Source organism: Populus alba, chromosome 14 (assembly GCF_005239225.2).
Source record: "Populus alba chromosome 14, ASM523922v2, whole genome shotgun sequence".
Taxonomy (NCBI): domain Eukaryota; kingdom Viridiplantae; phylum Streptophyta; class Magnoliopsida; order Malpighiales; family Salicaceae; genus Populus; species Populus alba.
In genome coordinates, this window is record NC_133297.1 from 5,750,129 (window position 1) to 5,772,171 (window position 22,043).

Here is a 22,043-nt window from a genome sequence, read left to right on the forward strand (position 1 = left end):
TACCACACTCACTCTTCAGTACTTAAGCTTTGTTGACTCGGTACACACCGACTCCTTTATTTATATCTTGGCTGATTGTATCATCAAAATATATTTGTTTTTGTGTTTTAAAAATATTTTAAAAAAAATATAAAATTTTTTTATTTTTTTATTAACTTCAAATTAATATATTTTTAGTATTTTCAAATTATTTTGATGTATTGATGTCAAAAATAATTTTTAAAAAATAAAAAAAATCATTAACATGTATTTTAACACGAAAAATTATTTAAAAAATAACTATAACCAAACTGTGAAACAATTTTATAGTCTACCCAGGCAAGTAAACCATTCATGGTACAGCAGCCAACGGCCATGACCGGAGCTACCATTCTACATCTAATCACTGTGGCCATCCTGATCACCGCCGCCACATCACAGGCTCCTCCCACTAAATACGTCAACCACACCGTTGGTGACACTGCCAGCTGGTTCTTCAATTCCACCACCAACAGTCCAACACCACTGCCACTAACTATTCCTCTTGGGCTGCCTCCCAAACCTTCAATCTCGGCGACTATCTTAGTAAGCTACAAATTTCTTAAATCTATTTTATGTACGCGTGAACATTGTCCAGGTGTTTGTTAAATTGATTTTTTTTCAGTTTTCAAAACGAGCTCAAATCAGATGGTGACCCAAACCTACAATCTGACAAAATTGAAAAACTGCTCAATCGATGACTCGTCCTATAACGATACCTTTGCCTACAACGGAGGCAACACGGTTTTTAATCCAGCGTTGACCAAAATCGTACCGTTGACTATTCAATGTCCGAATTATTTCTTCTCCGATGCTAGTGATGGCATTCAATGCCAGCATGGATTGGCCTTTGATATCAACGCTAGTCGCGGCCTTGGATTGCCTCCCAGTCTTAATCAGCCGCCCCCTCCACCATACAGGGAGCCTCCAGGTCCCGACTCAGCTTATCCGCCGATCACTATTCCGACCAAGGGAGAGGGGGCGGAAAGTAGTGGATTTAAAAACGGGGCCAGCGTGCAAGTGATTGCATGTGTGAGTTTATTTGCTTTGCTGGCAGTTAATGGTGGGGATAGGGGTGGTATTTTTTGAGTTGTTTGGTGTTGGATTGGTAATTAGATACATATGTAATGGAGATTTTTTCTCATGGTTGGGTGTTGGTTTGAAGAGAGGTTTTTTCATGAATTATTTTATTCGTGAATTGAAAATTTTTTGGATGTGCTTTGTAATTTTTATAAACTGAAATGAAAAGATCAAACATATACTTTTTTTTCAGCCTATTTTTTTATATAAAAAAATACATTTTCCTGTTACAAGAAAATTCAAGTAATTTTTAAAATTCTTTGTTATAAATAATTCCATTTTAATCCGACTGATAATGATAACTCTAAAATCCGTACTCGGTTACTATTTGATGTAACAATTAAATTATATTATTTTTTGTATTTTGAAAATATATATATATAATGTTGGGTAATTTAAATATTTTTCATAGTCAATTGATCAATAAAAAATTAAGTATGTGAATTTTCCATGTTTTTTAAATAATTAGATTATCTTCAAATAAAAATAAATAAATTTGTTGATCAAGGTGTTTATGTTTTTTTAAAAAAAATACATTGAAATGATTTACCTCTATGATAAGTCATGCATCGAATGTATTTTTGTCCTTTCACATGGACTTATTTTTTTAATTCCAAAACTACAATGGGCAACTTGATCTTTTTTGCTTGATTGATTTATATTTAAATTTAAGAGTTTGTTGGTATATACTGTGCATGCGCCAAAGTATTATCTTTTAATGGTTAAATATGTCATGTCACCGTGTTATTAAAGGTGTTGTCACATTTTTTTTCTCTCGATCAATGTATGCCAGCGATGATGAGGCAGTTAGTCGTTGATAGGGCCTTTTTAATCTTAGTTTCTTTATTTTTTTCATAAAATTATAGGTTGATCTTCTTTGTTTTTAATATTTCAATTTTAGTCATTATTCTTTTAATTTTTAATTTTTGTTATTGGTTCTTATATATATACACATTCCAATAAAGATTTATAGGTTGCTCTCTAGTTTTTTTTTCACCACTATTGTTATTGTAATTACTATTTTTTTTTATTTCAAATCATTCTATGTGATTTTTTTTATTTCATCATTTAATATTTGACTTGTCATGGATCGACCTTTATGGTTTTTCCACACATGATGCTTATGATTTGATAACCAATATCACAAGTTTGAAAAGTCAACGCGGATCAATATTTTTTTTGTGGCTCATTTTATTTTTCAATTTTATTGTTCGATATTATTTAAAAAATGATTGACTTTGTAGTCTTCTTCAATTTCTTTCATACCAAATTATTTATATCTCAGCACCGAGGCCATGAGTCTTAAGAATCAACTCAAGGTGACTCACTCCTTATTATCCAAGTTACAAGTTTATCATGTCACTTTGGGTTAACTCGATGTGCCTTTTTTTGTTCATTTTTATTTAGTTTTGTACTTTCAAATGCTTGTTTATCCAAGTTATCGTGATGTTTTATTTTAAAAAAATATCAATTTACTATTTTTATCTTTTTTATTGTCTAGTTAAAATAAAATCAACTTATTAAACCTTATCAGGGTTATAGCCCGAGTTATTTTGTTTTCTTATTTCTTTGAATCATGCTTGTGATAGCTATATATATTATAAAAATAAATTAACATCTCCAACTCGCAATTCAATTATTGTTCGAATCAAATTTAATAACTACACCTACTGGTTTTGCTGAAAAGTTTTTGAAAGTTTTGACCGGACAAGACATAGCACGACAGCAGTTAGATTTAAGAGACGAGTGCGGAAGCAGCATCATTGATTTCAACCCGTATGGTTCCACGTGGCATGTATAACTAGCTGTCTCTTTCATGGGGCAGGATAGATTGTGTTTTGTGTTTGTATTTCAAAATGGTTTTAACACGATGCCGGGTGCCATTTCTTCTGTTTTTTTTTTTTTTTTGGTCCATGTCTCCACGGATACAAACAAGCTGAACCCAGAGTCCATTACTTTCTGCCCGGTCCCAGGCATGCTCCCTTCGGATTTTATTCTTTCTGTTCCTTTCCACCAACTTCAAGGCGACTAAAACTGCAGGCCCATCCACAAATCCAACCCTTATCCAGTAAATAAATGATATTCCCTGTCCACAAGTGTTTGACAGAGTTTCTATTTATGCTTTTGATGTTTTTTTTAATTTAAAAATTCACTAAATTGATAATTTTTAGTGTTTTTTTATAGTTACAACATGCTAATATAAAAAAATATAAAATAAATTATTTTAATATATTTTTAAACAAAAAATTATTTTTAAAAATTCTGTGTGCTATAATCACAAACATTCACCAATACATGTAACAATTTTTTTTTTATGAAATTCTTTACACGCTATTTATTTTTTTATGTGGCTACACTGTATTTTTGAAATTATAATTTTTTTTGTTTTAAATTATTATATTTTAGGTTTTTTTAGGTTATATTGATGTCATCAATAATTACTGATTAATCTAGTTGGCGAGTAATTATATTTGATAAGTAAAGCTTAAAGAAGAAGAAAACGGATTATAAGAAGATACCCTCCTACCAATCCTCTAATTTTAATATGGACGATTTGTTTTTAATCTAATCAAGAAACTTATTTAATTTGATGCATAATGGTTTAAATAATATCATCGTAAACTGGAAAATAAAATAAAAATACAATAATAGAAACATATTATTAATATCACATGGGATTCGGTGAAAATCCTTCATTCATATAATATAGAGAGCAAGTTTGAAACAATTACGTACCCGATCCCAGGGTGAACCAAGAAAATAATTTAGAAGGGGCCAAAAATAGAAAAAACAATTAGGAGAGGTCAAAACTTAGATTTTAATAGTTTTAATCTCTCTCTTTTTTTTAAGAACCCGAGTCCCTGTCACCCACCCCTCCCCTTATTATTTTTTAAAATGTTATTTATTTAAAAAAGTATTTTTAACATCAACAAATTAAAACAATTTATATATCTATATATATATATATAATTTTAAATATCAAACAATATCTAAACATATTTTCAAAAACCATCAAAAAAATAAAATAAATAAAATACAAGGGCACAAGTAGAAAAACCCTATCTTATTAGATATTTCCAAACAAGTCCAAAAAAAACGTACAGGATTATGGAGGGAGAAGGAGTGCAATAAAAGCAGGTAATTGAATGTTATGGTCGTTATAAATTAAATAAAGAAGATCAATGCTTTGTCTCCCGCTCTCCTTCCTCCGCCATACCTGGCCCTCGCTCTGCTCTTCCATTGGTCTTTTTTTCTTTTTCTCGTGGAGTAATATTAAATGCTCGCATCTCCCACTCAAGAAAGAAAGGAACCGTTACTTTCAGGAGAGAGAAGACAAACAAACTCTCAGGGGCATCGCAGTATCAGTATTTCTATCTTAGCGTAAAGCAATCATAACTGATTCTATCTCCAGTTATCTGATACCTAATTTCTTCACTGTAAATTCCTCTCCTTAGCCTCTCCATACAATAACAATAGCAATTCATGGACGTAATGCATCGCTGTTTGATTTTATTTTCTTTCTGATTTGTTTGTCTTTGTGTTTTCCTTTTCTTTTTGGTGGATTAGGTTTAGTTGTGCCTGGAATCGGGGGAAATGGGGCTGATTTCAGGGATATTTTTGGGGATCATCTTTGGAATCGGGTTGATGGCTGGATGGAAACACATGATGCAGTACAGAAGCACCAAAAGAGTTGCCAAGGTTCGTTAATTTTGATTGAGATACCTGTCGTTTTCCTCTCTCTCTCTTTATTATTTGTTCCGTAGAATTTGCTTGAAAATACTGTGAGGTGCATTGAATTTGGAAAGTTAAATGCGAACTCGAATTTCTGTCTGCAGGCAGTTGATATAAAACTTCTCGGGTCACTCAACAGAGATGATTTGAAGAAAATATGTGGTGATAATTTTCCTGATTGGATATCTTTTCCTGCTTTTGAACAGGTCTGTAATCCTGTATAATTAGGTAATCCTGTATTTTAAATTGAGTTTGAGCTCTAATTTCATGTTGTGCTGTCATTTTGGAACTTGTAGTATATTTTTGTGAAGCTAAAGGACAACATGTCATGTATCAAGAGAAAAAATCACCTTCTGCATCGTTGCATGGTTAGGAGTGGTTCACTACTAATTCGTACTCGGGTTGCATCTTGCAGGTGAAATGGCTAAACAAGCAATTGGGCAAATTATGGCCTTTTGTTGCAGAAGTAAGATTCTTGTTTTTTTATTCTTATCATATTTTTTGGCTTACTATTAGGTGTAATTGGGCAAAAATTTCAAGTGCACTTTGGTTTCTTGTGAATTTGATTTTTTTTAGAGAAAAAAAATCTATGTATACTGGTAAATGCTGTTCATGTTTAGGCAAAAAAATAATAAAAAAATCCATGTATATTGATAATAATTACAGGAAGATAGAATTCGTTGTCAGGAGAGGGATGCAGATCAAAGATTTTGTAAAATTTTAGTAAGCCTCAAAAACAAGCTTCTTTCCTGACATAATAAACCTGAGATTGTTGGCCGAATATGTTCACAGGCAGCTACACTGGTGGTTAAAGAGTCTGTTGAACCACTATTGGAAGACTACCGACCCCCAGGGATTACTTCTTTAAAGTTTAACAAATTTTCTCTTGGAACTGTGCCACCCAAGATTGAAGGTATGAATCAACAGATGCTCATTTCTGTTATGTAGTTGCATGTGTTGCCCTACTTGTGTCTGATGAAGTATTCTTATGTCATTTGAGATTGATAGCATTCAATTATGACAGCATTCAAGTAAATTAATGCTTGGACCCATTCTTTTAAATAGGACTTCAGAAAGTATTTCTGGCAATTTTAATAAACAAACAGCATGCAAACATTAACCAGGAATGTTTTTATTTATCAAGTACGAATGTTTTCACCATTGAAATGCACTTATTTACTGCCTTCACAATGTTATATTGCATCGCTCCTTGACTTCCTTCTTTATTACTTAAATCAATGCAGGCATCCGTGTCCAAAGTCTCAAGCAAGGTGAAGTTACCATGGATATTGATTTGAGGTGGTGTGGTGATCCAAGCATCATTCTAGGCGTTGAAGCTGCACTTGTTGCTTCCATACCCATTCAAGTTGGTGGATCAATGACTTTGACTAATAACCAAATTTTCTTGACTTTTCTTCATCCATTTGGATCCTTTTTGTTCCAGGGAGTACTTATCTGAATATTTTTATGGTGAAAAAATGCTACAGCTGAAAGATCTTGAAGTTTACACTGTTATCCGTGTTATCTTCCATCTTGCTGAAGAGATTCCATGTATTTCTGCTCTCGTTATTGCTCTACTTGCTGAGGTACACCTTTTTAAAGTTTTAAAAGTATCTGGTTGTTATTTTAGATGTTTCTTTGTAGTGAAGTGCAGCCGTGCAGGTGTTTAGGTTGGTACTTAAACTAGTACAACAAATAAGTGGCTTTGATGGATTTTCGACAATATGAATGATTTCTATGTATAGGAAATATGCGTGTAAATTTGGGCTGTACTAAAATAGTTAGGCTTTGTTGGAATATCTTTATCATAAAGCTCTCGCAAGATTTCAGAGAAACAGAAATAGGAGGGAGAAATAGAAATCACATTGCTTGGACATGCCTCTCCTTTTCTTCTGGTTTTCCTGTGACATTAGATATTTCAACTTCTTCTTGTCTCTCTCACTGTTTTTTTTTCTTTTTTCCATTCAATTTCTTTCTTATAACAGATATGTAACTATCATTTCTGGTGGACCTTCAAGATGTTCCAGCTTGAAGGCTACACAAACAACAGAGCACTACAAAGTCATGATGAAATCATATTTAATGAATGATTAAGCTCACCAAGATTTTTAGGTCTTTGAGTGGTTAATGTATCCAACAGTATAACAATACACTAATCTTATATTAATTTCAAGAATTCATTTGACATTATTGATATAATGAAGGAGTTGCATATGGATGAGGATTGTAGTTGAACTCGAGAAATGAGTTAGTTCCATTATTTTATTTAACTTCAATCAATAGCATGCTCTATTTGGCTGTTAGTGATGATCATCAGCTGGTTAGTACTTTGAGTTTAAAGGAGATGGTAATTAATTACATGAATGCATGCACTAAGTAATTGTTGACATCATTACAGTTATAATTTTTTCAGAAATTACTAATTCTTGTATCATCAATCAGCCAAAGCCGAAGATAGAATATGTTCTCAAGGCTGTTGGTGGAAGCTTAACAGCCCTTCCCGGAGTATCAGATATGATTGATGTGAGTATTTTCTTCCTTCTATCAAAACATATGTTCTTTTGTTTCATTGTCAGTTTGGTATCCTTACTCACTATTTTGCTCTTATCACATTTGGTAGGATACTGTGAATTCAATTGTCACAGATATGCTTCAGTGGCCCCACAGGATTGTTGTTCCACTTGGTGGTATCCCTGTTGACACAAGGTAAACAGCAAACTTTATGGTTTTTGTTTTCTGCTCCTGAGAGTTGTTACAATATTTCTTAATACATTTTGGCTGTCTAAGTAGTCAAATGTGTTTGAAATGAATGTATATCATTGTTCTAAATTACAGTTGCAGTTGCAATTGTGATTTCTGTTGTGCTCCCAACCGTGGAGTTGCTAGCATCACATAACTGTAATGGCCATTCTGGTCACAAATTGTGATTGTGCTCATGGTTATGATTTAGTTCACAGTCATGGAGTTGCTGGCTCTAGATAGCTGTAATAGCTTTTGTGGTCATGAATTGCTAGCAATGCTTGGAAAATTTTGGAATTGACGAGTTTTTTAGAAATTTAACAAATTATCTTCAAGATTACGAAACTCAAATGACATACAAGCATTAGTTGTATAATGCTATTTAACATATTTCAAAATATTACCCATAAAATGTCCCTAAGAATTATTTCTGATTTAAAAAAAAATCACAAACTCAACTTTACATCTATACCTGTTGAACAGTTCCAGACCACAGAACTGTAGTTTATGAAAGACAATATAATCAAAATCTTATGATCATAAGTTTCTATGAACAATCTATGAAAGTAAATGTTAAAAAGTTGATATATTTGCCTTAAACCTCATTTTAACACCTGGGTGACTGGGTCTAAACATTAGAAGCATAAAGTGGAGGATTGAGATTTTAGATATTAGTTTACTTAAGATATTTCTTGTTCTTTAATTTCAGTGAATTAGAGCTTAAACCACAAGGAAAGCTTACAGTGACGGTAGTGAAGGCAAATGACTTGAAGAACATGGAAATGATTGGAAAATCTGATCCTTATGCAGTTGTATATATTCGGCCAATGTTCAAGGTTAAAACACAAGTTGTTGATAATAACCTCAATCCTGTTTGGAATCAAACATTTGACTTGATTGCTGAAGACAAGGAGACACAGTCGCTTATCCTTGAGGTTTTAAATCTCTCATGCCCCTCATCCTTTTGCTCTTGTTATTCTATTTTGCCTTTTTCAGAACAATGCTTGCGTCGTTTCTTATGCACCTCTTAATTACTCTATATTTTGTTTTGTTGACATAATTGACAGTCTAGCTTGAATTTCATTTCCATGTGGGCCCTTATTGTCGTGGGGATCTGAGACAACTATATATTTGTCATGGTAGAAATATGCACTGAATGAGTTTCGAAGTTTTCAGAACCTAAACTGTGAGGTCTGCTTTCTTTTCTGTTTGGAAGGGTGGGAGATTAGGCCACATAATTGTCTCAGAAGTGTAAGCACAACATTTACCATATTATTTTGTAATTGCATGTACAGGTGACTTCATAGTCCTTCTCCCAGCTGCGCTTTGTCAAATACATGCATCCATCTCTAATTTTTCTTTTGTATCCATGAATGCTAGTCTTTCTCCCAACTGCACTTTGTCGGATACATGCATCATTCTCTAACTTATCTTCTCTATCCATGCAAGCATACATTTACCGTGTGTTGGTATTGTATGATATAATGTGTTGCTATTCTACGAAATGCCAGCCATTATCTTTATGCAACAAGCAGTTGAAGTTGCCAAAGTTTATGGAGACATCCTCTCTCCCCTTTTAATTCTATGGAGCTTTACCTAGTTTTTACTCTCTAGAACTCAAATATGATCAACTACTTGTGTTTTTGACATAGTTGATCTCTTCTGAAAGAGTGTCATATAATGTGATGAAACTCTCTTTAACAGGTCTTTGATAAGGACATTGGGCAAGACAAGAGATTAGGAAGAGCAAAATTGGCCATAAATGAGCTGGAAGCCGAAACTTGGAAGGAAATGGAGTTGAGACTCTTATCATCATTTGATACCTTCAAGGTCAAGGATAAGAAGGATAGAGGAACTATCACAATTAAGGTAACAAGATATGGCATAATTGTAGTTTATTTTCTTGATTTTTTTTTTTTTACTTTTTATTAGACTAGTACAACAGCTGGTGATAATTGGATCATATTTATGTCCATTCTACTGTTTCTTGATTCTGTCTATGAATCCCAGGCGTGACATGTTTTTTATAGTTTCGAGGACCAATATAGTTTTGTCCATTATTTTGCTCTGTTTTTATCTTCAAGGCTTTATACTTGTCATTTTTATTTCATGTGCTGTAGTTATTGGTTATGTTTATATTTGACGTTGGATTTGCAGGTCTTGTACCATGAATTTAACAAAGAAGAGCAGTTGATTGCTCTAGAAGAAGAGAAGAAGATTGTAGAGGAACGAAAGAAACTAAAAGAAGCTGGAGTTATAGGAAGCACAATGGATGCACTTGATGGGGCAGCATCACTGTTGGGATCAGGTGTTGGAATGGTGGGCACCGGCATTGGTGCTGGAGTTGGCCTTGTAGGAACTGGTGTTGGTGCCGGGGTCGGGCTTGTTGGAAATGGCCTCGGAGCTGTTGGCAGTGGCCTGGGCAAAGCAGGAAGATTCATGGGCAGGACAATCACCGGGCAATCCAGCAAGAGAAGTGGCACCACAACTCCAGTCAATAATGTGCAAGAAAATGGTGGGGCAAAGCCCCTGTAGTGCCGCTGGTGAAGAATGTGAGTTTGGCCCCAAATGTATTTCCGGGGTGTTTTGAAACGTAATTATGGCTGTTTTTATTAAAATAATATTTTTTTTATTTTTAAAAAATTATATTTAATATCAACATATTAAAATAATTTAAAAATACTAAAACAAAATTAATTTAAAGCAAATAAAAAAATAATTTTTTTACAAATATTTTTAAAACATAAAAATAAATAGAATTAATAATTTAGCATGAGATATCCATGTTTTTTCTACTCATGTTCTTTCTGCTACTTTGGTATGGATATCTGTTATTAGTTTCAACTGAATAATCCTAGTTGAATTATTTTACTTGAATACTGTTAAATAATATATATATATATATATATATATATATATATATATATATATATGATAGGTTAAACTTAGAATACTATTTTATTTTTAATAAATAAATCTACATAAATATATGATAGGTTAAACTTAGAATATATATATATATATATATATATATATATATAGGTTAGCAATAAGCATTTATAATAAATAGATCAAAGAGAATTCTAGCTTTCTTTTTATATTTGTTCTTAATTATTTTAACAAATACATAGCAATAGTCTTCTTAAACACTGATAATACACATTTTCTAGGTTATGTTTGTTTCCTGGAAAGTGGTTTCCGGGAAAGCACTTTACAAATTTTCATGTATTTGTTTGCTATTAGAAAAGTTGGTCAATGGAAAATACTTTTCAGTCAATAGAAAACACTTTTCAGTTAAAAAAAAATTTAGCATGGTTTCCATAAAAGTGTGTTTTTTTTTTAATTTTAAATGGAAAATATTTTTCGTAAGTTGTGAAAAATTTAGAAATTTGATTCTCATTCTTTTAATTGTTACTTATTTTATTTGAAATAATTTATGAAATGTTAATTATTATTATTTTAATTTCTTTATCTTTTAATTTTTTTATTTTTTAGATTTGATCTTTATTATTTTGATTATTATTTATTTTATTTGAAATAATTTATAAAATTATATTTTTTTTAATTTCATTTTTATTCAACATTTTAATTTGTAAGATTTGTTTTTTATTATTGTAATAAAATTGAAAAAAATAAAACATTAATAAATTATTTTTCAGTTTATTTTTTATAACATAACCAAACACTGGAAAGTGTTTTTTCAACTTATTTTTTATTACACTACCAAATATTAAAAAATAATTTATTTTTTAAAAATTTATTTTTTAAAAAAAATATATTTTCCAACAAACAAACAGAATTTAAAAATATATATTTATTTTAGCCGTTTGGGCTGTCCAAACGGCTGGAATTTCAGTTCAAAATTCGAAGCTAGACAGGTGTTCACCTGGTTTGTTCAGTCTTGTGCGGCACATTTTTTATTTTTTTTTTAATCAGGAGCTGCGCACATGAATTTTTTTTGATGCATATTTTTTTCCAAGCAAGCATGAGTTTTTTCTATGCATAACTGACTCCATTTTCTATATAAATAACATTATTTATCACTACCATTTTATTAATAGTATGCATGTCACAACAATCATAACATGATATAATAACTAATGACAACTAAAGCCACCTAAAGCTGGCCAATGGTAACACACCAATTCTTTCTGATGCGATCTTCCCAAAGCTACATCATAGAAAGTCAAGTCAAATGGTTAACATAAACAAATACACAATCTCTAACTTTCATCTTATTTCTCTTTTCCAGTGTATTTTTCCCTTTTCGTATGTTTATGTTTATTGACTTAAACATTTGATCGTCATTCGTCTCCTGTCTTCCAAGGGGATTTGTTTTTCGAGAACATGTCAGAAAAAAAGGTTGAAGCCCGTCAATCAACCAACCCAGTTGCAGAAAACTTCGTGAATTTTTTTTCAGGAATTCATCAAACACTATACAAAAATAAAGTGATTGTTCAGTTTTGAATTCGCCTTTTCTGGTAAAGTTGACTTTTGTAATGGAGTTTTTTGAATGATTCCTGAATTATTTTTTCCGTTGGGACACTGGGTCATGGATGGATGAGAGAATCCTTTTGCATTGAAATAAACAGAGGCACAGACACAGATTGCGTAGTTCAAGGTCTCTTGGGTCTCTTTAAGTAGAGCGCATCTCAAGATGCTAAATGAAAAATCAAAAATAAAAATTATTTTGATTTTTCAAAGTTTATTTTACATTCATGTGCTAAACAAAATGTTATTTTATTATTTTTCTTATAAAAATAACAAAACACTGTTTACTGCATTAATATTTTTAAAAAAATTTATGTTTTTTAATTTATTTCTTATGATATTATCTTAGTTTTATAACTTGTGTTATGATTTTGTCGAGTTTATCTAAATTGACTTAGTTATTTTTTTTTTTAATTAATTTTATATTTTAGTATTGAGATGATTAAAAGTCATTTGGGTTATTTTAGATTCATTAAGTCAATCAGATTATATCATATTATTAAAATATTTTTTACCATCAAAATGTACATATTAAAATTTAAAAAAAATACTATTCATGAAGCTAGAAGAGAAGTGCAGGACTCTATTCCAACTTAGAGTGCTAAAATCCTGACTTGGCTTGGAGGTTCAGTAGGCTAGGAGTCTTTAGGCTGGAAAGTTTTGTATGAAGGGCTAATGGTGCCAAGCCGAATCGACGGATTCTAAGTTTAAATAAAGCAGACCTGTTATTGTTGGCTGGACAGAAAGAACCCAGGCCCTTACAACTCTAAGTTTTTTTTTTTTTTTTTTTTTCCCATTTCCTTTTGACATTCAGCCCATAAATAAGGGTAAAATTAAAAGACAATGATCAAATTAAAAAACATGAAAAAACCTAGATAGTGGTTTCAAAAATGACATGAATAGTTAATTTTGATCCTTTTACTATGTAATTAACCCATTTTTAGTCCCTTCAATTTTTTGAAAACTCACTACTTGTTCAAAATTTTATTTATCCTATTTTGGAGTCCTTGATTTGAGGTTAGAGAGATAATCACTAGATTTTAGTGATATGTAAATAAAATATCAGTTAACATTGATTTAAACCATTAAAGTGATCGTTTTTAGTGTCAATAAATTTTATTTGACAATAGTTGTTTTAATGAGGTGTTATTTCACCTTCAAGATCCATAAAAGGGTAGATCTTAACTCATAAAGTTTTTGGATTTCAAGTTGATTTTTGTTTTGTGATTTACTAAGTTATTTGAAGACATAACAAGTTTGTTCAAGTGTTTTAGATATTTTTTATATGTTTTTAGGTTAAAAAATGAATGAAAAATTTATTTTTTTAATGTAAAATAATCATGCCCCGACTTTCAACCATCTTTTAATGACTAAAGTATGGACACGGCAGCGACATGGCATCGCTTAATTTTTTGACATGGTAGAAAAGAAAAGGTAATGAAGGCACAAACCCACTTACCCGTGTTTTTTTTTTTTGGTACTTTGGTTTTCTTGCTTTGTTATTTGATTTTTTATTTTTATTTATTTTATTTTATCATTCATCATTTGATTTATTTTAATTGGTTTTTATGGTTTGTTTTATTTTTTACTTTTATTAAGTTATTGCGATCTCAAATAAACATCTGGCATTTTATTGGCGCTTGATTTTGCAGATATTTATTTTTGTTGTTGTTTTCCTTGTGGTTCAAATTAATTTTGGACTTATCATGTCAATTAAATTATATCAAGTTAATACTCACACGATTTAATTATATTCTTTGCTGAAAAACATATTAGCAATATCCATTCTTTATTTTGCACAAAAAAAAATTATATAGTCTTCAACATAATACAAACCAACAATCTAGATATTAGAAAAACCAAAACTATTGTATTGATCGTTCATCATTTAATCTTTTAACCTGGCTTTGGGGTTGAATTGTCTTTTCACCACAACTTAAATATCCTATGTAGATTGTACAGGGTTGGAATAGTAATTTTGTTTTTAAATACAAAGTAAAATTACTCATTTAGCCCTATAATAAAATAATTTGATGCCCAATCCTCGATGATGTTTTTGTATTTTTATTTTTTATAGAATGATATGATTACTTTAATATTCTCAAAAACAAAACCAATTAAACTCTCACCTGAGTTTTTTTTTTTTTTTGTCATTTTACTTTGTTTTTTATTGTAAATTTCAAATGTCATAAAAGGCATTGTTGTGAATTATATTTATTAAATATAATTTTAAAAAAACTGTCTACGAATGTTGACAGCCCTGCATTATTTTAAAACGACGCGTGGGGTCTTGTCCAATTATCAACCACCGTATCATGAGGCAATATTTGGAAGATCTTGATGTTTTCGACCCAACGAAGTGGTGCGTGTGCCACCATTCACGGTGGTTTGACGCCGACAACCATTTCTTTTCCCTTTTCTTCTCTCTTCCACACCTGGATTTTCATGCCAGCACCTTCAAAATTTGAGAATAACCCTTTAATTCAATGGTTTTCACGTGTGATCTCTTTTTATTATTATTATGATTTTTTTTATCTATTTTGAATAATCTATAAAATTGATATCTTTTTAAATTCACCCTTCTTGATTCATTTTTATCTTTCAAGGTCTTCATTTTTTTAATACTATTTTTACTTTTTGAGTTATTTTTAAAATTGATTTTGTTTTGCGATTTAACTGTTCTTGGCTTTTTATATATATATATATATATATTAAATTTAATATATGTTCTTTTGATTGCTATTTTTTTTTGTCTTGACAAGTTTTTATTTGGGATCATTTTTTAACTTGGTCTTGTTTTACGATTTAATCATCTTTTTTTTTTCCTAGTGAATTTAATTCGTGTTCTTTTGATTGTTGAGTTTTTTTTTTCCTTGATAGTTTTTTTTAAAATATATTTTTAAATTGACTCATAATAAACTTATTGATTGGATCCAGATACAAGGTTTTATGAGGTGCGAGCTTTATAAAATTTGACCAGGTTTAAAAAGTTTGCCCAGGTTCATTTGTTTTTTACATATGTTTTTAAATTTTACTTTTTATGGCTTTTATAATCTTTAAAATTTGGTTTTTATTTTTTTAATTGTCATTTATTTTATCTGTGATTACTTATTTTATTATTTCATTAAATGACATCCTCCTTAGGTTTTTTCTATTAAATTTTATTAGTATTTGTTTGTTGCTTTTGCTAGTTTTTTATTAATATTTTATTTTTTCCAATCTTATCCTTCAAAATTAAATTGGTTGAAAATTATACTTTCTTTGTTGAATATGAGTAAAGGATTTAACAAGATGCGGCTTTTAGATATTAAATTAGGTTCAAGAGGTTTTTCAAGTTTGCCTTGTTTTTTTTAGCTAATTTTTTTATTAATATTTCAATATATATTTTAAAATGATTGAACTCGAATTTATAATTTAACAAGTTACAAATTTTTTTAAATTAAATCTGGTTTAGAAGGTCGTCTAGGTTTGCTTGGTTTTCCCGTTTTGAAACTTATGTTTATTATTTATTTATTTTGAAATTTTACTCATTTTTTGTTTTACTTCAATTAGGTTAACATTAGGTTGTTTGATAATTCGAGTGGGCTCAAGTGTGGGTTTTTTTTTGTTATTTTTTTTAAATTACCATTTGAATTAATGAATTAGAACTTTAATTTTTTTAACCTATCATTTTTTTATATAAAAAAATTACAGTGTGGGCTAAAATCCAAAGGCTCTGTGAAATGCAAGACGTTATGCGCATAAATTGGTCACATGGGTTGATCCATTTAATCACCAATCGGACAAAAACAAATCGAAGTCCATCAATCGAATCTCAAACTCGTGATTTTATTGAATTAAAAAAATGGAATTTACAGGTTTAAACAGAAAAATAAAGAAAAAAACAACCTGTCAGCCAGAAGTGGTGTGTATTATACGAGATGGTACAAACAACCCTTCGGGAATCCATCCAAAGGGTTTTTGTCATCAAAGATCTGTCCACCTTAAAATAGAATACGTTCAACTAGGGTCTTTATTGCCGCGGTGGTAATTATTTTTTTATTTAAAATTATATTAAAAAAATATATTTTTATTTTTTAAAATCTATTTATTAATATTAACATACCAAAACAATTTAAATATAAACAAAATTAACTTTAAAAAAAACACAATAACACCTTAAAAACAATCAAACCTTAAATCACTAATGCAGCTATTCATTACTGTGCTTTATTGACCGTAGAACTAATTTTTTTTTTATTTAGATATTCATCTTAAAATTAATTAAATTTATATTTTTAGGTATTTTTGAATGATTTTGATATATTAATATTAAAGATAAAAAATATTTTAATATATTTTCAATAAAAAAATACTTTTAAAATACATCAAACACCCATTAAATCTTCCACTTCTCATTAATTAACAGAACTGTTAACTACTTCAAGTGAAACTGAAATAACAGACTAGACCATATATAAAATGATAAAACCCCCGTATACAACGGTAGAGATCCATCAGATTCACGGGTTTTTTTTATATATAGAAAAATATAAATTATTTGAGTTTCAAGTGACTACTTTATAGAATTGTTAATTAAAATTTTAAAAAAATGTAGTATATACTAGGAACAGGGTACCTAATCAGTAATTTCTTAATATATTTTTTTACAGCACAAGAATTTTTAGGGTTAGACCAGATTAGTATTAATTATTGTTTAAGAAGGTAAGCACATTCTTTAAGATCATCATATCACCCCCTAGGCAGGCGGCCCCCGACAAGCGTGGGCTGTAAGACTTGTGGTAGTAAAATAAATAAAATAGAGAACAGGTGGTGGGATGCACATGACCTCACTGTATCACTGTCCTGTTAGATTCCTTTCACTAAGCCACTCAAGTCAAAAAGTACCCCCGAGATTACCCAAGTACCCTTCTCCTTATCGTCGTATTAATAAAAAAATCCTGGTCATAGTAGCAAAATGAAGCTCCCCTTTTGGTGCTTTGGTCTTTGAGCAACAAAAAAGCTGACAAAAAGAGAAGATGTCTTTTGTAAAAGTCAAAACCTATCGAAGGTAAAATTCCCGCAAACCGACACTGTGACCGCTCTTGGGCTTAGCATGCTTTATCTACAACAACAAAAGCACAAGTAAAGCTTTGAAAACCTCTGAAAATCAACCACAACTTTAGTGTGTGCGTGTAGCCGTGGCTTTTGATATTGTGTTTTTTTTTTTTAATAAAAATAAAAAATAAAAATATGTATTTAATTAATACTATTGTCAAATAAATCTTGTTTAGATTTTCGTATATAAAAACAAGTTAATTTAATGTGTATAAACAATTATATATTAGACTCGTAATAAAGTTAAAAATTATTTAATTATTCAAATGATTTTTCTCTATGATTAAAAAAAATAAAATATTATAATACCAAATAATCTCTTAAAAAAATATATTTAAAAAAAAATTGATTTTTTTAAAAAATTAATTTTGTAATGTTTTAAAATTAAAATCAAAAGAAAAAACAACCGCGATTTAGATTTTATAACCATTTGATTGTAGCTTAGCTAACTTCACAAGATCATTCACCCACGCTTATTAATTATCGCGTGAATCACACTCTCCCTACTTCAAACAATTCACTCATAATAAATGTTCTTCCATATATGAGCTGAAGTCATATATTTAGAACAAAAAACATCTCATTAAATAAAATCTATGAACATTATAAATCCATTTACGTGAGAAATTTTATAGCATTCGAATTATAACTATCAATATTAAAAAAAATATAAAAATATGAAGAGTTGAATAAAATTATACCCGATCTCACTTAAAAGTAATTAAAATCTCTTTTATTTGTCTTTTTTTTTATAATCTATTTCTCACATAATATCTTAAATATTAATAAATCATTACTTAGACATAATAAAATTTCTCATGTTAATAGAGTAATTTGCCTAATTTACTATAACACATTTAAAAAAAAAAACTCAAAAGCTTTTTATAGCTAGATAAGTATTTAACTGTATGTTTAAGATTATGATGAAAATAACTTTTTTATTTTAAAAATATTTAAAAAGAAAATTTTCTTATTTTTTTTTATCCTAATACATTAAAATAAAAAATATTAATTTCATTTTTTTTATATCAAATATGTATATATATATATATATATTAAAAAAAATAATTTTAAAAACAATACCAGATACCAGACCTCCTCAATCTCTTTTTTCTTTTAAAAAGGCACAGTATCCAATTCACTAAATCCACTCACATGCTTCTTAGATTAAACCATGACAACCCACCCAAAGTAGAGCACGTGTAATTAAAATCAAAAGCAACTGGCTGTTCAGCACTCCTTCCTCACATATCATTGTTACCCAACACCTCTCCTTATCCTAAAAAAATAAAAAAACCCTTCATCTTCTCTAACAAATAACAAACCAGTGAGGAAGAAAGAAACACTGCTAGGAAGTAGTAACAGACTGACTACATACTCAATACACGACTCCCATGAAAACCTTAACCTAAGACTACACCTTCATCTACTCTCTATCTACAACTATGCCATCTCGCCACCTCCGATCTCTCTCTCCACCACCACCACCACCACCACCACCCCTCCACCACCACCACCTCTTAGCTCCGCTCCTTGCTGGAACACTAACACTCTTTCTAATTTTTATTGTTATACTTGTAATCTTGCTCTATCGCAAAATCACGCGCAACCGTACAGCTCCGATAACTAAATCCCCAAATCACCACCACCAACAATGCCGCTGCTACTCTTACTCCCTTCTCCGCCGTGCAACCTCCTCATTCTCACCGTCTAACCGCCTCGGCCACGGCGGGTTCGGATCAGTCTACAAAGCTACACTTCCTAACACTAATCAACATTTAGCTGTTAAATTAATGGATCAAAACGGTTCACTTCAAGGCGAGAGAGAGTTCCATAACGAACTCTCTATTGCTTCTTGCTTGGATTCTCCTAACATTGTTTCTCTCCTTGGTTACTCGTGTTCGCGAAAAAAGAAATTAATTTTAGTCTATGAGTTAATGGAGAATAGGAGCTTACAGGAGGCTTTGTTTGATAGGAAATGTGAAGAGTTAATGAACTGGAAGGTTAGGTTTGATATAGTTATTGGTGTGGCGAAAGGACTTGAGTATTTGCATCATTTTTGTAATCCTCCCGTGATTCATGGGGACATTAAGCCTAGTAATATCCTGCTTGATTCGTTTTTTAATGCGAAAATTGGGGATTTTGGACTAGCTAGATTGAAGATTGAAGAGAGTAATGTTGTGGAGAAGAAAGAGGGTCTGGGAGAGGAAAATGGGTCGATTTTGGAGGAGACGGAGAGTGTGGTAAGTGGGTGTGGAGAGAGTGGGATTATTGCTGTTGGTGGGGTTGAGAGGTCGCCAGAGAGTTTTGGTGTTAGGGTCTTAGAATCGGATGCGTCACCGGAGATGGTTTCTCCGGAGGTTGGGGTGGATAAAGGGAGTGTATCGGAGGCGGGGTTTGATAAGATGAGCGTTGATAGTGGGAGAGATTTGATTGGTGGGGGGAAGAAAGGGGGGTCGAGGAGGGATTGGTGGTGGAAACAGGATAATGGAGGTGGATCGGAGTCGGGGAGGGTGAAGGATTATGTGATGGAGTGGATTGGAAGTGAGATTAATAAAGAGAGGAGACCTAAGCAAGAATGGAATGTTGTGTCTCCAGGTTCGAGTGATAATAAGTTGAGCACGGAAAGTTTGAAGATTGAGCCAAAGAAGCATAAGAAGCGACTGGAATGGTGGGCTTCTTTGGATGAGGGAAGAATGAAGAAGAAGGAGAAGAATAGGAAGCCTAGAGAGTGGTGGAAGGAAGAGTTTTGTGAGGAGCTTACCAAGAAAAAGAAGAGAGGACTTAGTTCGAGCAATAGTGGAGATTTATGGTGGCAAAAGGATGATGATTTGGTACAAGAGAGGAGGAAGAAGAGGAAGAGTAAGGGCAGCATTGATTGGTGGTTGGATGGGTTTAGTGGTGAATTCAGAAATGGGAGAAGAAATAGCCAGGATTGGGCTAGTGGAGAGATCCCCAAGAGTGGTGGTATTAGCAGCACGCCTAGCATGAGAGGAACGGTGTGTTATATCGCTCCTGAATATGGCGGCGGCGGCCTGTTATCAGAGAAGTGTGATGTCTATAGTTTTGGTGTTCTGCTCCTTGTGGTGGTTTCTGGGAGAAGACCACTGCAAGTAACTGCCTCGCCAATGTCGGAATTTGAGAGGGCTAATCTAATATCCTGGGCCAGGCAACTTGCATACAATGGGAAGCTATTGGATCTTGTCGATCCTTCGATACTTTCATTGGATAAGGATCAGGCATTGCTTTGCATTACAATTGGTCTACTCTGTTTGCAGAGATCGCCTAGCAAACGGCCTACCATGAAAGAAATCGTGGGGATGCTCTCTGGCGAGGCAGAGCCACCCCACTTGCCATTTGAATTCTCTCCGTCACCGCCGTCCAATTTTCCATTTAAGTCTCCAAGGAAGGCCCGGTGAGTTTTACTGGATTTATGACATCGTTTTAATTCAACTGTACAGTGTGTACCGTTGCAGCTCTTGTAGGTCATTTCTAATTTATCATGTTTTGTAGAAACTGTCTGCTGAGATTGAAATGAATATACATCTTGTTCATAAATCCAGGCTTGCTACCTTGTTAGTGTTTTGTATGGGCCTCCACCTTGTGTTTCCACGTTTTTACTCACCGGAGAGTTCTGATTTTTAGGCACAACCACATTGACCTTCGCTCCTACAAGTTGTTGAGTTTTAGGAATCCCATGATTAACGGTTCTGTAAAGATACAGGCAGTGATGGAGATATCATCTACTTTACAAATGGTGATCCCACCATTAAGCAATTAATACATGTTTGGCAGGTGCCAAGGAGTGCAGTTTTTGCTTTTTTTCTTATGACCTTTGGACCTAAAGGGACGGAGAAGATAATATCCTTTTTCGTTATCTGCTCTACCTTTCCAAAGCTCTCTCAACAGTGAGCATGAAATTCAGTTCAGGGAGACAGATGTTGGCCCAGTCTAATTCTCTTGCAAAATCATTTTGCAGCTGCATTATAATCACTGCGGTGCCTGTATTGGCAACGCGCGTAGTGAATATACTACACGCACGCGCGCTTGCGTAAACAGTAAGGCAGGGGCAGAAAACACACTCGCATTCTGTGTTTTTCCGATCCTTTAGTTTCAAATAGAAAGTCAATGATGTTGATTAAAACACTTGTGAGGGAATTGAACTCAAGTATGGCCGATGGGAATTGGACTCAAAGAATGGCACGAGCTTATAGAGGCCCTCCATAGTCGTACTTGTTATTTTAAGATGTTACTGGTACATTGGCATGTGTTTTGCCGAAGGTAGGACTGATTTTTTATATATATATAATATTAAGAACATGAAGAATTTTTTTTATAATATTATTAAACTTGATCATATGAGTTAATTTTAACTCTTTTAATTTAGTTTTTTGTTTAACTCAAATTTTTAATTAATTCATGAAAATTGATTGATTTTATAGGTTTAAATGTAATCTTAATAATCGATAAAAATATAATTTTATTTTTAAAAAAAATTAATTTTTTTTTAAAAAATATTGAAACAATTAATAATTGGATTGACCTCGATCCCCTCGCAATCTAGGTTATGGATTTTATTGTGTTTAATAATTTTTTTTAATTTAATTATAAGATAAAAATAAATATTTGTAACTTCTGATGAGGTCATGTGAACATCAAATTCTTCACATTCATAAAATAATAATAATAATAATAATAATGTTTTTTTTTTAGCTCTGGGGTGCTCTATGATGAGCTTGGCATGTGAACATCGAACTCTAGGGTTCCCCTTTGCTTGCCGAGTTTGGACTGCATGCCTCTGATATTCACATGGTTACTGTATTTGGGCAGCGAGTACAGAGGACGCTGTGGCTTCTATCTAGCTAAAATCCATGCATACACAGCCA

At 31.8% G+C, this 22,043-nt stretch overlaps 2 protein-coding genes and 1 pseudogene across 2 annotated transcripts; all 3 read left to right on the forward strand.

Annotated features, from left to right (window-relative positions):
- Window positions 1-354: 354 nt before the first annotated feature.
- LOC118041918 (early nodulin-like protein 18) lies at window positions 355-1,107 on the forward strand (annotated as a pseudogene).
- Window positions 1,108-4,277: 3,170 nt separating this feature from the next.
- LOC118041271 (calcium-dependent lipid-binding protein) lies at window positions 4,278-10,342 on the forward strand. The gene is made up of 12 exons (XM_035048546.2): window positions 4,278-4,535; window positions 4,666-4,797; window positions 4,935-5,036; window positions 5,246-5,296; window positions 5,623-5,743; window positions 6,075-6,196; window positions 6,318-6,416; window positions 7,273-7,353; window positions 7,451-7,536; window positions 8,279-8,504; window positions 9,274-9,438; window positions 9,727-10,342. Exons 2-12 carry the CDS (start codon window positions 4,693-4,695, stop codon window positions 10,102-10,104), a joined length of 1,536 nt encoding a protein of 511 aa, XP_034904437.1. The 5' UTR covers window positions 4,278-4,535; window positions 4,666-4,692; the 3' UTR covers window positions 10,105-10,342.
- An 8,076-nt stretch (window positions 10,343-18,418) lies between these two features.
- On the forward strand, window positions 18,419-20,715 carry LOC118041270 (receptor-like serine/threonine-protein kinase At2g45590). The gene has a single exon (XM_035048545.2). It carries the CDS (start codon window positions 18,603-18,605, stop codon window positions 20,574-20,576), a length of 1,974 nt encoding a protein of 657 aa, XP_034904436.1. The 5' UTR covers window positions 18,419-18,602; the 3' UTR covers window positions 20,577-20,715.
- The last annotated feature ends 1,328 nt before the right edge of the window (window positions 20,716-22,043 follow it).

Excerpts from the sequence above, each read along its gene's own strand:
- LOC118041271 (XM_035048546.2), top strand. The coding sequence starts at position 4,693 with ATGGGGCTGATTTCAGGGATATTTTTGGGGATCATCTTTGGAATCGGG. Across the intron at positions 7,354-7,450 it reads GAGTATCAGATATGATTGAT|GATACTGTGAATTCAATTGT; the intron begins GTGAGTATTTTC and ends CACATTTGGTAG. Across the intron at positions 9,439-9,726 it reads GAGGAACTATCACAATTAAG|GTCTTGTACCATGAATTTAA; the intron begins GTAACAAGATAT and ends TTGGATTTGCAG.
- LOC118041270 (XM_035048545.2), top strand. The coding sequence starts at position 18,603 with ATGCCATCTCGCCACCTCCGATCTCTCTCTCCACCACCACCACCACCA.